This window comes from Vulpes vulpes, chromosome 8 (assembly GCF_048418805.1).
Source record: "Vulpes vulpes isolate BD-2025 chromosome 8, VulVul3, whole genome shotgun sequence".
NCBI lineage: Eukaryota > Metazoa > Chordata > Mammalia > Carnivora > Canidae > Vulpes > Vulpes vulpes.
In genome coordinates, this window is record NC_132787.1 from 52,220,356 (window position 1) to 52,233,422 (window position 13,067).

Genomic DNA, 13,067 nt, shown 5'->3' on the forward strand with positions numbered 1-13,067 from the left:
AATGTGAAAACAGAATAAAAAGATTTTGAGATCCAAGGACTCGGAAAATTTATCTCTCCCATAAGCCCTCTCTATGGGGAAATTAACTGAGGATGTACTCCATCAAAACAAGAAAGAAAACCAATTAAAGAAGACCTAGACTCTAAAAGAGAGAGCTCAACTCAATATCAGTAAACAGCAGTCCTAGAGTGAGATCTAGACACAAAAGGCTATGAAAAGGCAAAAAAAATTCTAGGAAAAAATCAAAAATTGTCTAATAAAACCACAGCTATCATAGACTGTATGGTGTTCAATGTTTACACAGTTGTACCATAAGCTTTGTTTATAAATTTTCAGCCTTTATTATTTTTTAAAAGATTTATTTAGTCAGAGAGACACACAGAGAGAAGCAGAGTCATAGGCAGAGGGAGAAGCATGCTCCCCGTGAGGAGCCTGATGTGGGACTCGATCCCAAGCCCCAGGGATCACGCCCTGAGCCAAAGGCAGATGCTCAACTGCTGAACCACCCAGGCATCCCAAATTTTCAGCCTTTAAAGCAGGAAGTAACATTTAATTATGATTATAGAGTGAAATATAAATATTGTCAACTTTGATGATGTAAAAGTACAGTTTACTGAAGTTGGGAAATTGAAGGGATAGATGAAAACTAATAGTAAAGGAGAAAGATGTAAATAACCTCATTTCATAAAGTGAAGAGTCTAGAGTTAGTGGTCAAAAAATATCAAATATAGTAATCAACAGATTTAAAATAGTTACATAAGGCTATTGGGAGGAGAAGGAAGGCAGTGGAGTAGAAATTAAGTCCTCATTTGTCATACCAAGAAGTCAGTAGATATTTCTTAAATAGGATAAATCAAGAAAGAAATATAAGGCATATTATTCAGAAATATGAAGGCTAGGGCATCTGGGTGGTTCACTCAGTTAAGGCATCTGTCTTCAGCTCAGGTCTTGATCCCAGAATCCTGGGATTGAGCCCCACACTGGAATCCTTGCTCAGCAGGGAGTTTGCTTCTCCCTCTCCTCCTCCTGGTGTGCATACCCTCTCTCAAATAAATAAATAAAATCCTTTTTATTTTCCTTAAGATTTTATTTATTTATTCATGAAAGAGACAGAGAGAGGCAAAGACATGCAGAGGGAGAAGCAGGCTCCTCACAGGGAGCCTGATGTGGGACTTGATCCCCGAAGTGGGATCACGCCCTGAGCCAAAGGCAGAAGCTCAACTGCTGAGCCACCCAGGCATCCCAAATAAGTAAAATCTTAAAAACCAAACCAAACCAAACCAAACACGGAGGCAAATGCCCAAAAAAAAAAAAAAAAAAAAAGGAGTTAAAATGGATTGCTTCTAGGAAGTGGGGCTGGTGGGATCTACTCTACCATCTGCTTTTATGACCATACACAGTGATTAAAACTATTATAAAAAAATTCAGAGTGCCTGGGCAGCTCAATTGGTTAAGTGTCCTGCTTAAGATTCTCTCTCTCCCTCTCTCTACCCCTCTCCCACCCACTCCTTCTCTAGAAAAATAAATAAAACTATAAAAAATTTCGTTATAAAACAGTTTCTTTCTGAGGCTACTAGTAACAATGTTTCCATTAAGTTTTCTGGTAAGACAGTAAAGTATATATACTTCTGCCCAATTCCCATATCCTGTAACAATAACCAGGCACCCTCACTTTGAAATGCTATGACATAAGGCTTTAGTATAGATTAATGGTCATGGTACCCATGAGCTTTAGTGTCAAAAAGAGCCAGGTCTTAATTCAGACTCTTCCACTTGCTGGCTCTATTACCTTGTACAAGGCTACTTACCTTTAAAAGTAATTTTTTCATCCATGCCCTCACTGAGTTAGATAAATCATATAAACAGTCACTGATTTATAGTAAGTAATTGATATAAGATAGGTTCAATTATCACTTACATTGGCCACCACTTTTACTTCTTTGTACTGTGCTTCATAGAAAATTCCAGCATTTTCCAATGCTTCTGTTAGTGAAGGCCCATTTTTCACCTGCTTATCTAATCCATTCACAAATTCCTCAAGCTTGGAACTTGCCTCTTCAAATTCTTTGGAGAACTTCTTTCCACCTGTCTTATCTAAAATAAGAGGAAATATTCATTTTAGGATAAAACAAAATGTAAAAAAATTTAATGTTTTAAAGAAAACCCCTTTTACATAATCTGTGAACCTGTTCTTGCTACCTTAGTCTCAGTTTCACCTTAAAGGAGATTCTCCAAGTTATAAAACCCACAAAACAGATTATTAAAACAATTCATGTGAATCTGCTAGGATACAGCCAATAGTATATCATGAAGTTTATCATTAAGGTAAAGAAAACCAAGTTCAACTAAAAGAAAGTCTATTAACTGGTTTTCTTCACAAATTGGATATTGAACTGCTAATTAGGAGTAACAGGGTGAGGTTCTATTCTGTTCCCTTAGATTCACGGTTGAATGTGAGAAAATGGGAGGTTCAGAAAGGTAAAGAAAGATAAAGTGACCTCTGTGTGTATCATACTCAAAATTCTTCTTTCCTCTCTGAAGAAGATCCCTGATAAGTATACAAACCATGAACTGTTTTTTCAACAATAGTGACATTACAAACTGTTACTTAACTCTCCCAAATATACATCTTTCCCAGTGACTACTGGATTTTAAGATGTGGGTACAAATTTTGGCTTTTTTATCAGCTGTAACTTGTGTAAACTACTTATCTTTTTATGAAGCCTCAGATTTCTTATGTACAAAATGGAGGTCTTTAACATGCTTTTGGGTTGTTGTGAGGATTAAATTAGGTAAAAACTGTTAAAGTACAGTGCAAGAGCAAAACAGGCACCCAAATGAATAGTGGGCAGCCATTTACTCATGATTTCAAAAATATTTATCAAATGCCTATTAATGTATGTAGCAGGCATTGTTCTAGGCGCTAGGATACAGCAAGGAACAAATCAAGGTAATTTCTACCTTCATGAGATTTACATTCTAATAATTTATTAATACAATTATCATTTTTAATTTACAATTAAGGACGAGAGCAACGAGCCAAATTTTATAAGGCATTACAGTGATCTTATTAAAGAACATACCCTCTCCACATTATCACACATGTGAAACACATCTGTCTATATGTAACCCAATACATTAAGAAAGCTCTAGAAACAAGGAAAAGGACGAATTTGTTTTGATTATTTTTTTAATTTTTTAAAAAATATTTTCTTCTGCTTTATCGAGATACAATCAACGTATAACATTGTGTTAAGTTTAAGGTGTGCAATGTGAAAGACAAGAATTTACTTATGAAATTTATACGCATGAAATTACGACCTGAAAAACGAGAAGTGCCACAACTGCTCCTAAAACCTAAGGTTCTCTTTATGGGAGAAGCCAGTCTGATGACTTAAAATGACAGGTCTGGGAAGAAAATTGGAGTTATTCTACTTAAAAAGAAGTATTACCTTTTAAACATTTGAGAGTTTCTGTGCTGCACACATCCACCCTCATGGTTGACAGCTGTTTCTCCTTCAATTCTATCTGATCTTCTGAGCGCTTGTACAGCAACAGTTCTTCAATGAGGGCCTGGGACTGAACACAGACCAGAGTCTTACTTTATTTTTGAAGTTATTCACTTATTCCATCATCCTCCGTTAACATAAAACATGTCTAAAACCTAGTAAAACCAAGGGGAAAGAAACCCTTTGCATTTCCTCATAACTGGGGATAGCAATATCAATATCCATGTCAAAACCATTGTTTTTAGTTACATACTTTAAAATATCCTTTCCTTATTACTCGAAGCTAATTGAGCATATAAGGTTAAGACTAAGACTAAGACAAAGATCTACTTATTCTTTAAATTTTAGTTAGATAAATATAGTCTAATTATGTTAACTTTAAGCAAGTTCTAATTTAGTAGGACTTCACAGAAGGATGAACATCTCGTTGGGGGGGGGTGCGATTTCAATATAGAACTTGGCGGGTAATAGATAATCTGGAAGAAGGTTAATTCTTCCCTTAGGGGAACATATAAAACTCCAAGTAATCTGTCTCAATCTGGATTCCTTCAGAATAGTTTAAACTTGTTTAAAATATAACTGATGAAGGGGTGCCTGGGTGGCTCAATTGGTTAAACATCTGCCTTTGGCTCAGGTCATGTTCTATTCAGGTCATGTTCTGTTTGGCTCCCTGCTCAGCAGGGAGTCTGCTTCCCCCATTTGACTCTCTCCCCGGCTTGTGCTCTCACTCTCTCTCCAATAAATAAATAAAACTAAACAAAAAAAGAAGTACTTAAAACCCATATAATTGATGTACAACTGAATAAAAATTAATCTTTTTAATAAAGATTTTATTTATGAGAGAGAGAGAGAGTGAGAGAGAGGCAGAGACACAGGCACAGGGAGAAGCAGGCTCCACGCACAAAGCCCGAAGTGGGACTTGATTCTGGGACTGTGGGATCACACCTTGAGCCGAAGGCAGAAGCCCAACCACTGAGCCACCCAGGTGTTCTGAATAAAAATTAATCTTACTGGACTATACAGGGAACTGTAACAAAAGGGATGGGTGAATAAAGCTGTGGCATGTTAAATGTATTCTATAACTTACTCGAAATTCTGCAACTATCTTAGACTTGAGAGCAGCTTTTGGATTCGTGGATGCTGTTGAATTAAACAAAAAGTCATTAAGAATAAAGATACAAAAAACTGGCTAATATTCAGGTAATTTTTCAGCTCTATAGTTAACGTGAACACTTTGAACATATGTCAAATATGTACATTTAAATAATAATATAATTCCTAGAATAAATACTCCTATAATATGAAATTTAAACATTCCCAAGGGTGGCCAATATAAAAATATACTATTTAGACAGGTCTAACCTACTTACCTCCAAAAAACCCTTTAAGTCATCAAGTCCTAGAGTTACTGATTTGGAGATACTGAGATACATGAAGTACCCTTTTTTCCTAGTCTGACTGAGTTTAAGAGGATCTCAGTACCTCAAATTAAGAGTGTTCAGGAGCAGGGCATCCAATTAATCCTGAGCACTGGCTGAAGAAAATTACTTATAAACATCAAGTCTATTCCTATGATTTAGCTTTGGATTTCTTTTTTCTGCTGACTCAATTCACAGCAAAAATAGGCAGGGAAAGTTCTAAGTACATTACCACTGTGGTTCAACTTTGGCTGAAATGACGACTCTTGCTGTTCCTAAGCATGCAACTTACGACCAAAAGGATGTCAGAGGACTCCCTGAATCATGATGAATATCATATGAATATCAAGTGTCTTGTTTTATCTCCCAATTCTCACTGTCTTCTACCTTGTTCCCTCCACACCTTCAAGTCTTTCTCAATATTCCTCAGTTTGGCCCACAGCAGCCTATCACATGCAGTATTCCACTCCCTTGATCTCATGCTGGGTAAATATGATAAACATAAAAGGAGCTCCTGTTAGAGAATGAGCTTCTGGCCAGGATTTGAGGCCCATGTCTAATCTGGTAGAGAGGGTATCCCCAAATCTGAAGGATTTCATGGCTCCCACAGAAATGCTTCTTAATGCCTAGTCTCCTCTTCAGCTCTGTTGTTTAATGTCAGCTGCCTCTAACTTCATATATATTTTTCAACCTAGGAGTTAGCCTGGGCACTATCAAGCATTTGTTTTCTTCTTTCAATCCCCCAACTACTCTTGAATCTTCACTCATTTAAACCCTTTTTCTGCATTTTCTTTGTTTAAAAGTAGGTTTTTTTTTTGTTTTGTTTTTTTGTTTTTTGTTTTGTTTTTTTAAAGAAGTAACTCCATGATGGCTTGTTTAGTATAAGTCACTGGGTCACTCTCCCAGGCCTGGAAAACACAGGCTTCCCCATGGTTTATGCCAGGTACGATGTCAAATGGTCTACATTTTCTTCTGCTCCAAAAAGAGGAGGTAATTTTATATTAGTTGAGATTTTGTTCCTTACTTTGTGATTTCTTCCACTGCTTATTCGGTTGTTTGTTCAGATTTTCTTTCAGCTGCTTCTGAGTTTTGAAAGTGGTACCTGGAAAACATTTCAGTTTTTGCAATCTGGCATTATGGGAAGCTGTTTTGTCTGTCCACTTCAGTGTCAAAGTTGTAGCATTGAAAAAAGGCAATCCGAGACTGTGTGTTGTTTCTTTCTTTCCTTTTCTTTCATTTTTTTTAAAAAATAAAAAACTCCCACCAGATCTAAGAAGCTGTCAAATAAACGTGATTTCTATAATCAATAAAACTACTGATTTTGAGAAGAACAGGGCAGGAAGCTTAAAAATACTAGTTAACACATTCAAAATAGAATTTAACAGCTTCTTAGAAGATGCTATTTTTAAAAGCAAATTTCTAGTCAAATAAGAGTCATGATATCACCAACTTATATTTAATGGCTCAACTACATGCATCTAATACATAGGAAATAAATAACTTTTTAAAAACAAGTACACAACTTACTGGAAATCTAAACCAAGAGATAAAGAATGTCAATATATGCTTAATATTAAATAACTTAGTGGAAACAGAAACCCCATTAAAAAATTCTCCAACAGTAATAGGACAGGGCAGTAATTATTAAACACACACAAAAATGAGTAGTTTAAAACACTCAAAGTAAAACAAATGAAGAAAAATAATCAGATAGCCACCATTCTTTAATATGCTTGACTTTCTCTAGTTAATATGAACAAAATCCAATCCTCCGCAAACTAATTCTAATTAAATTTTAATTCAAACAGATTTTATAAGTACTTAATTTTAAATAAATAGGACCCAATCCAGAATTATATTTTTCATTATTAAGCAACAGGACCAGACCTATAAAAATATATATAAAGACTCAAGACTCAATTTTTTCTTTTAGAAGAGAAAATACACTTACTCAAAGCTTCTCTCAATGCCATAATCATTTCTTCCGGGTACACATTTCTATCTTCCCAGATTTTGAAGATTCGTTCTATAGATTTAGAGACAGATGGATCCCTGAGGAGAAAAGTGACAAAGACAATATAAAAATGTTAATTTGTGTCTCAAACTAGAATTCAGAAAATAAAGTGGTCAACAAAATTATTTTCCAAATGTCTTCTGATGTTTAAGACTTTTTTCCTAGTGCCTAGCAGGACTAAAATCTTAAACACTCTTTAAAAAAATTTTTTAATTTAAAAGTTTTTAAATTGAAGTATAGTTGACACACTTTGTTATTATTTTTAATTGAAGTATAGTTAACACTTTAGAATCTTAAATATTCTGGGGTGCCCGGGTGGCACAGTCAGATCAGCATCACCCTCTTGGTTTTCGCTCTGGCCATAATCTCGGGGTTGTGAAATCAAGCACTGAGTTGGGATTAGCATGGAGTCAACCTGGGATTTTCTCCCTCTGCTCCTCCCACGCTTGTGTGCATGCTCTCTCTCAAATAATACAAATAAAATCTTAAACATTCTTATTTAATCCTCTTTATCAATGACATACATGAGGCTATGACAGCACACCAAGCTTTCTGATGTATATGAAGTTATGAGGGTTAGTCAATGAGCTCATTGATACAACTGGGATCCCAAAAGGGAAGGTGAATTTAGTAAAATGAAAAAAACTTTTAAATATTTTACTCATTTATTTGAAAGAGAGAGAATGCTCAAGAGAGAGCACAAGCAGAGGGGAGGAACAGAGGGAGACAGAGAAGCAGATTCCCTGCTGAGCTGGGAGCATGATGCCGGGACTGATCCTAGGATTTTAATTTTTCAAAACTGGAGTACAATTGACATATTCTATTAATATTTTTAATTGAACATTAAAACTTTCTTAAATGCTTCAAAACTGTCAATTTACAGTTTTTTTTTAAAAGATTTTATTTATTCATGAGAGACACAGAGAGAGAGACAGACAGAGGCACAGGCATAGGGAGAAGAAGGCTCCATGCGGGGAGCCCAGTGTGGAACTCGATCCCAGATCCTGGGATCACACCACTGTGAGCCTGAGCCAAAGGCAGATGCTCAACTGCTGAGCTGAGCCAGTTGGATGGGAGCTAACCCGTCCCACGGCTGGTTTGTTTGAATCGGGATCCAAAGAAGGTCAACACATTGCATTTGGTAATGTCTCTTCAATCTCTTTTAATCTAGAGCAATTAGATTAAACTGTTCTCAGTATTTTTCCCATGACATTCATTGATGTTACAGTCCAGCACAACATTCCACATTCTCCAGCTTTACTTATTTGCTTCTCTTGAGTCATTGAGCTTATTCCACTATTGCCTGAATTTTCCTCTGAAAATCAGCTGGATTTTCAAATTTGGGGGAGCAAATATTAAATAAATGATACTATATCGTTCATACTGCATCCCATCAGGACATACACGATCTCTTGATATCCCACCTTTAGTAACACTAAGCCTGATCAATGGAATAAGGCAGTACTTTCTCTTACAAACTGTGCCTATCTACTCACTAGCATGTTAGTGTTTATCTGAGGATTAAACAAGTTTTATACATAAAATATTATGTTGCCAACATCGCAAGTATCTTTTCTCCACTTTGCACTTTAATTTTTAAGTTACATTTTAAATCATATAATTTTAAAATGTATCCTTGTTAAAATAAAAAGTGCTCTCTAGTGCCACGTTTTAAGTATAGGAAGCCTACCAGAAACTTTAAAAAGTATAACTTATTTTCTTTTACTTTTCTTTTAATGATTAACATTTAAAAAAAATTAAGTTGTGTAATTCATTTACAATCTACTGGGTACAGGGACAAGTGGATGGCTCAGTGGTTGAGCGACTGCCTTTGGCTCAGGTAGAGATCCCGAAGTCATGAGATCGAGTCCTGCATCAGGCTCCCTATAGGGAGCCTGCCTCTTCCTCTGCCTGTGTCTCTGCCTCTCTCCATGAGTCTCATGAAGAAAGAAATAAAAATGTTTCTTTTAATAAAATAATGAAATCTAGTTGATACAGAATGTAAAAGCCAAACTCTAATCTATAAACAGATTTCCTATTAATAGTTCCAATATCATAACTTCTCTTTTCCTCATTGGTTTACTGCTTCCTCTAGCATATATTCAATATTAATCTTTTTCTAGGCTGTGAATTCTGTTCTATTAATCCATTTTTAAATTATACAGTTGATCTTGAACAATGTAGGGGGGGTGGCTAGGGGCACTGACTCCAATCCCCCATAACTGAAAATCCACACATAACTTTTTTTTTTTTTTTTTTTAATTTATGATAGAGAGAGAGAGAGAGGCAGAGACACAGGCAGAGGGAGAAGCAGGCTCCATGCACCGGGAGCCCAATGTGGGATTCGATCCCGGGTCTCCAGGATCGCGCCCTGGGCCAAAGGCAGGCAACAAACCGCTGCGCCACCCAGGGATCCCCACACATAACTTTTGACTCCCCCAAAACTTCACTACTAATAGCCTACTGTTGACTTACCAATAACATAAACAGTTCACGTGTTTTTGTACATTATATATTGCATTCTTATTAAACTGAAAAAAATGTTATTACAATCATAATGAAAATACATTTACAGTACTGTGCCAACTAATAAAAGAAATCAATGTATAAGTAGATCTGAGCAGTTCAAACCCATATTTTCCATGGGTCAACTGTTACTGTATTATCTTCAAAACTGTAGCTTATCTTCCCTCATTCCAATTGCATTTCAAAACATTTCTCATATTCTCATTTGCTTATTTTTCTAGAGTAAATTTAGAATAAAAGTTACAAAGAGGAAATTTTGGTATTTTTAATTTGGATTATATTAGGCTGATATATTAATTTGGAGAAAGTATTATCTATTAACAATGATATAACATATCAACACATTATCCTTCACTGCAGCAAAACACTAATATTTATGAATTTATATTCAACATTCCCAAATATAATTTATTCATGTAGGTTTCAACATAATTCCTGTTAAGGCTATTCCTAGATGTTTTATTTTACTGCCAGTTTGACTCACCAACCCTCCTATTGCTAACTTCTCAGACTAAAACTGATTCAGAAGTCTGTTGATGGTGAATTATCTCAGCTTAGGTTTCTCTGAAAATATTTTTATATGATTTGAATGGTTCTTGAAAGGTTTTGCTTTGTATGCAAATCTATATTGACAGCTATTTTCTAGAAATGCTATGGAATACTTTTCATAACTGCCATCTGGCTTCCACAATTGCAGTTGTTTCAACAATTGCAATTGTTGAAAAGTGTGTTGTCAATCTAATTGCAGGCTTGTGTATGTATGTGATTTGTCTTTCTGTCTTTTCTCTTTGGCATTACTTTTTATTTTTTATTGTGATAAAATAAAACTTGCCATTTTAACCACTTTTTTTTTTAACCACTTCTTAAAAGTACAACTCAGGGGTATTCATTATATTCACAATGTTGTACAACCACCACCATCTATTTCCAAAAATTTTCATTATCCTATACAGAAACTCTGTACCCATTAAACAATTAACTTGCCACTACCACCTCCCTCCAGCTACTGACAACTTTTCATCTGCTTTCTATCTCTATGGATATATTCATTCACATACAACATTCACACTGTTGTATAAGGACTCTCCACAATTCTCTCTACCTTGCAAAACTCAAACTCTATACCCACTGAACATCACCTCCCCCATTCCCCTGCAACCACTATACTTTCTGTAAATTTCACTATTGTAGTTTAAGCAGAATCATACAATACTTACCTTTTTGCGACTGGCTTATTTCACTTACATAATGCTTCAAGGTTCGTCCATGTTGTAGCATATGCCAGAATTCTTTCCTTTTTACGTTTAGATGATATTCTATTTTATGTATATAGTACATTTTACATATCCACTGCTCTAAAAATTGGTACTTGGTTTGCTTCTACCTTTTGGCTATTGTGAATAATGTTGTTCTGAACACTGGTGTACAAATATTTGTTTGAGTCCCTGCTTTCATTTCTGGGGGTACATACCCAGAAGCAGAACTGCTAGATCATACAGGAATTCTACATTTAATGTTTTTGAGGAACCATCAAGTTGTATTCCACAGCTGTGCTACCATTTTACATGCCTTTCAGAAACAGAACTTTCCCCTCATCCTAACACTTGTTATTTTTTGGTTTGGTTTGGTTTTGTAATTTCATTACAATGACTAGGTGTGAATTTCCTTTTAAATTATCCTGCTTAGTACATGTTGTGGTTGCTGTAACTGCAGATTCATGTTTTTCATCACCTTCAGAGTCATCAGCTATTACCTCCTCAGACAACCTCAAAGGTTCTCTCCTCCTGGAAGCTAATTTGATGTTAATTAGGCCTCTCATTCCAATCTTTTTTTCACTTCCTTCTTCCTAATTGCTGCATTCTAATTTCTTCAGAACTAATTTCTAGCTTAATCTTTTTTCTTTCTTTCTTTCTAGAATTTTTTTTTTTAAGATTTTATTTATTTATTCATGAGAGACATAGAGAGAGAGAGAGGCAGAGACATAGGCAGAGGGAGAAGTAGGCTCCATGCAGGGAGCCCAATGCGGGACTCAATCCCAGGACTCCAGGATCACGCCCTGGGCTGAAGGCAGGTGCCAAACTGCCGAGCCACCCAGGGATCCCCTCTTTCTAGAATTCTTGTTGGTTCTTTTTCAAATCTGTCCAAACATCCATTGTTCATTTTATTCTATTAATCTCTTTAAAAGATTTTATTTATTTATTCATAAGAGAGAGAGAGAGGCAGAGACATAGGTAGAGGGATAAAGGGGCACCCTGTGGGGAGCCTGATGTGGGACTTGATCCCCGACTCTGGGATCACGACCTGAGCCAAAGGCACTCAACCAGTGAACCACCCCAGTGCCCTTTTCTCTTTTTTCCTTTTTTTTTTTAAAAATATTTTATTCATTTATTTGAGAGAGAGAGAGAGAGAGAGAAGCAGAGGGAGAAAGGGATAAGCAGACTCTGTGCTGAACACAGAGCTTGATGTGTGACTCAATCCCACCACCTCAATATCATGACCTGAACCAAAATCAAGAGCCAGACACTTAACCAACTGAACCACCCAGTACCCCTCTATTAATCATTCTTTAAAATTTCTTATATAGTTGTTTTATATATTCTGATAATGCTAACTTCTGAATCTCATAGGGGTGGGGGCAGATGAGCTAAGTCTGCTGATTCTTCTTTATGGTGTTTTGTTTCCCAATGTGTTTGGTGATTTTTTTATTGTAAGCACATATTTGTTTGATCTGGTGGAATTCCAGGTGATCTAAGTAGGTGATGCAGTCCTTGTGAGAAAATTTTATCAGAAGCCAGGGGGTTCTTATGACTCTGAGGAAACCGTTTTTTCCAGAGTCTTAATCTAACTGCCAGACCACAGTAGTACCACATGGTACTACTGACATAGGCATATTGGTTAATGTCATTCTTTTTTTTTTTTTTTAAGATTTTATTTATTCATGAGAGACACAGAAAGAAAGAGGCAGAGATATAGGCAGAGGGAGAAGCAGGCTCCATGCAGGGAGCCTGATGTGAGACTCGATCCCGGGACTCTGGGATCATGCCCTAAGTCGAAGGCAGAGACTCAACCACTGAACCACCCGGGTGTCTCTGGTTAATGTCATTCTAGTATGTCCACTGTTGCTAGTGCAGCTTATTATTTTGTCAAGAATGTAACTGGGGCGCCTGAATGGTTCAGACAGTTAAGCGTCTGCCTTTGCCTTAGGTCACGATCTCAGGGTCCTGGAATCAGCCCTTGCATCAGGCTCCAGCGTGCCTGCTTCTCCTCCCTCTGCCTGTTGCTTCCCCAGCTTGTGTTCTCTGTTAAATAAATAAAATCTTAAAAATAATAAATAGTAACTGAATAAATGGCAGCTGGATTTTGTTACTGTCAAACCAAACTATTCTCTGTGTCCTTAAGTAAAATATGCTGGAAAAAAGAGCAACTGCTAGAAAATATACAAGTAAGACTAGGGTATAATATAGTAAAAGTAGCACCAGATGGAGAAACTAGAGATTTTAGTTCTGTTTTAGTAAGTAGTCTTTTGGGGGCTATGTTTCCTTATTTATTTTTATGAGGTTGTTTTAAGATTTTTTAATGTAGGGGAGGGATCCCTTGGTG

General features: G+C 36.3%; 1 protein-coding gene across 6 annotated transcripts in view; it reads right to left on the reverse strand.

Annotated features, from left to right (window-relative positions):
• Positions 1 to 13,067, reverse strand: part of RPRD2 (regulation of nuclear pre-mRNA domain containing 2) — a 95,217-nt gene that overhangs the window by 30,646 nt on the left and 51,504 nt on the right. For 3 of the 6 annotated variants that reach the window (XM_072766633.1, XM_025983002.2, XM_072766636.1), the window contains exons 3-7: positions 6,879 to 6,979; positions 5,952 to 6,029; positions 4,597 to 4,649; positions 3,453 to 3,579; positions 1,919 to 2,094 (exon numbers count right to left, since the gene is read on the reverse strand). In XM_072766633.1, the coding sequence (XP_072622734.1) occupies positions 1,919 to 2,094; positions 3,453 to 3,579; positions 4,597 to 4,649; positions 5,952 to 6,029; positions 6,879 to 6,979 (535 nt within the window). The remainder of the gene's footprint in view (positions 1 to 1,918; positions 2,095 to 3,452; positions 3,580 to 4,596; positions 4,650 to 5,951; positions 6,030 to 6,878; positions 6,980 to 13,067) is intronic. The other 3 variants (XM_072766635.1, XM_025983003.2, XM_025983004.2) reach the window with 1 other exon arrangement.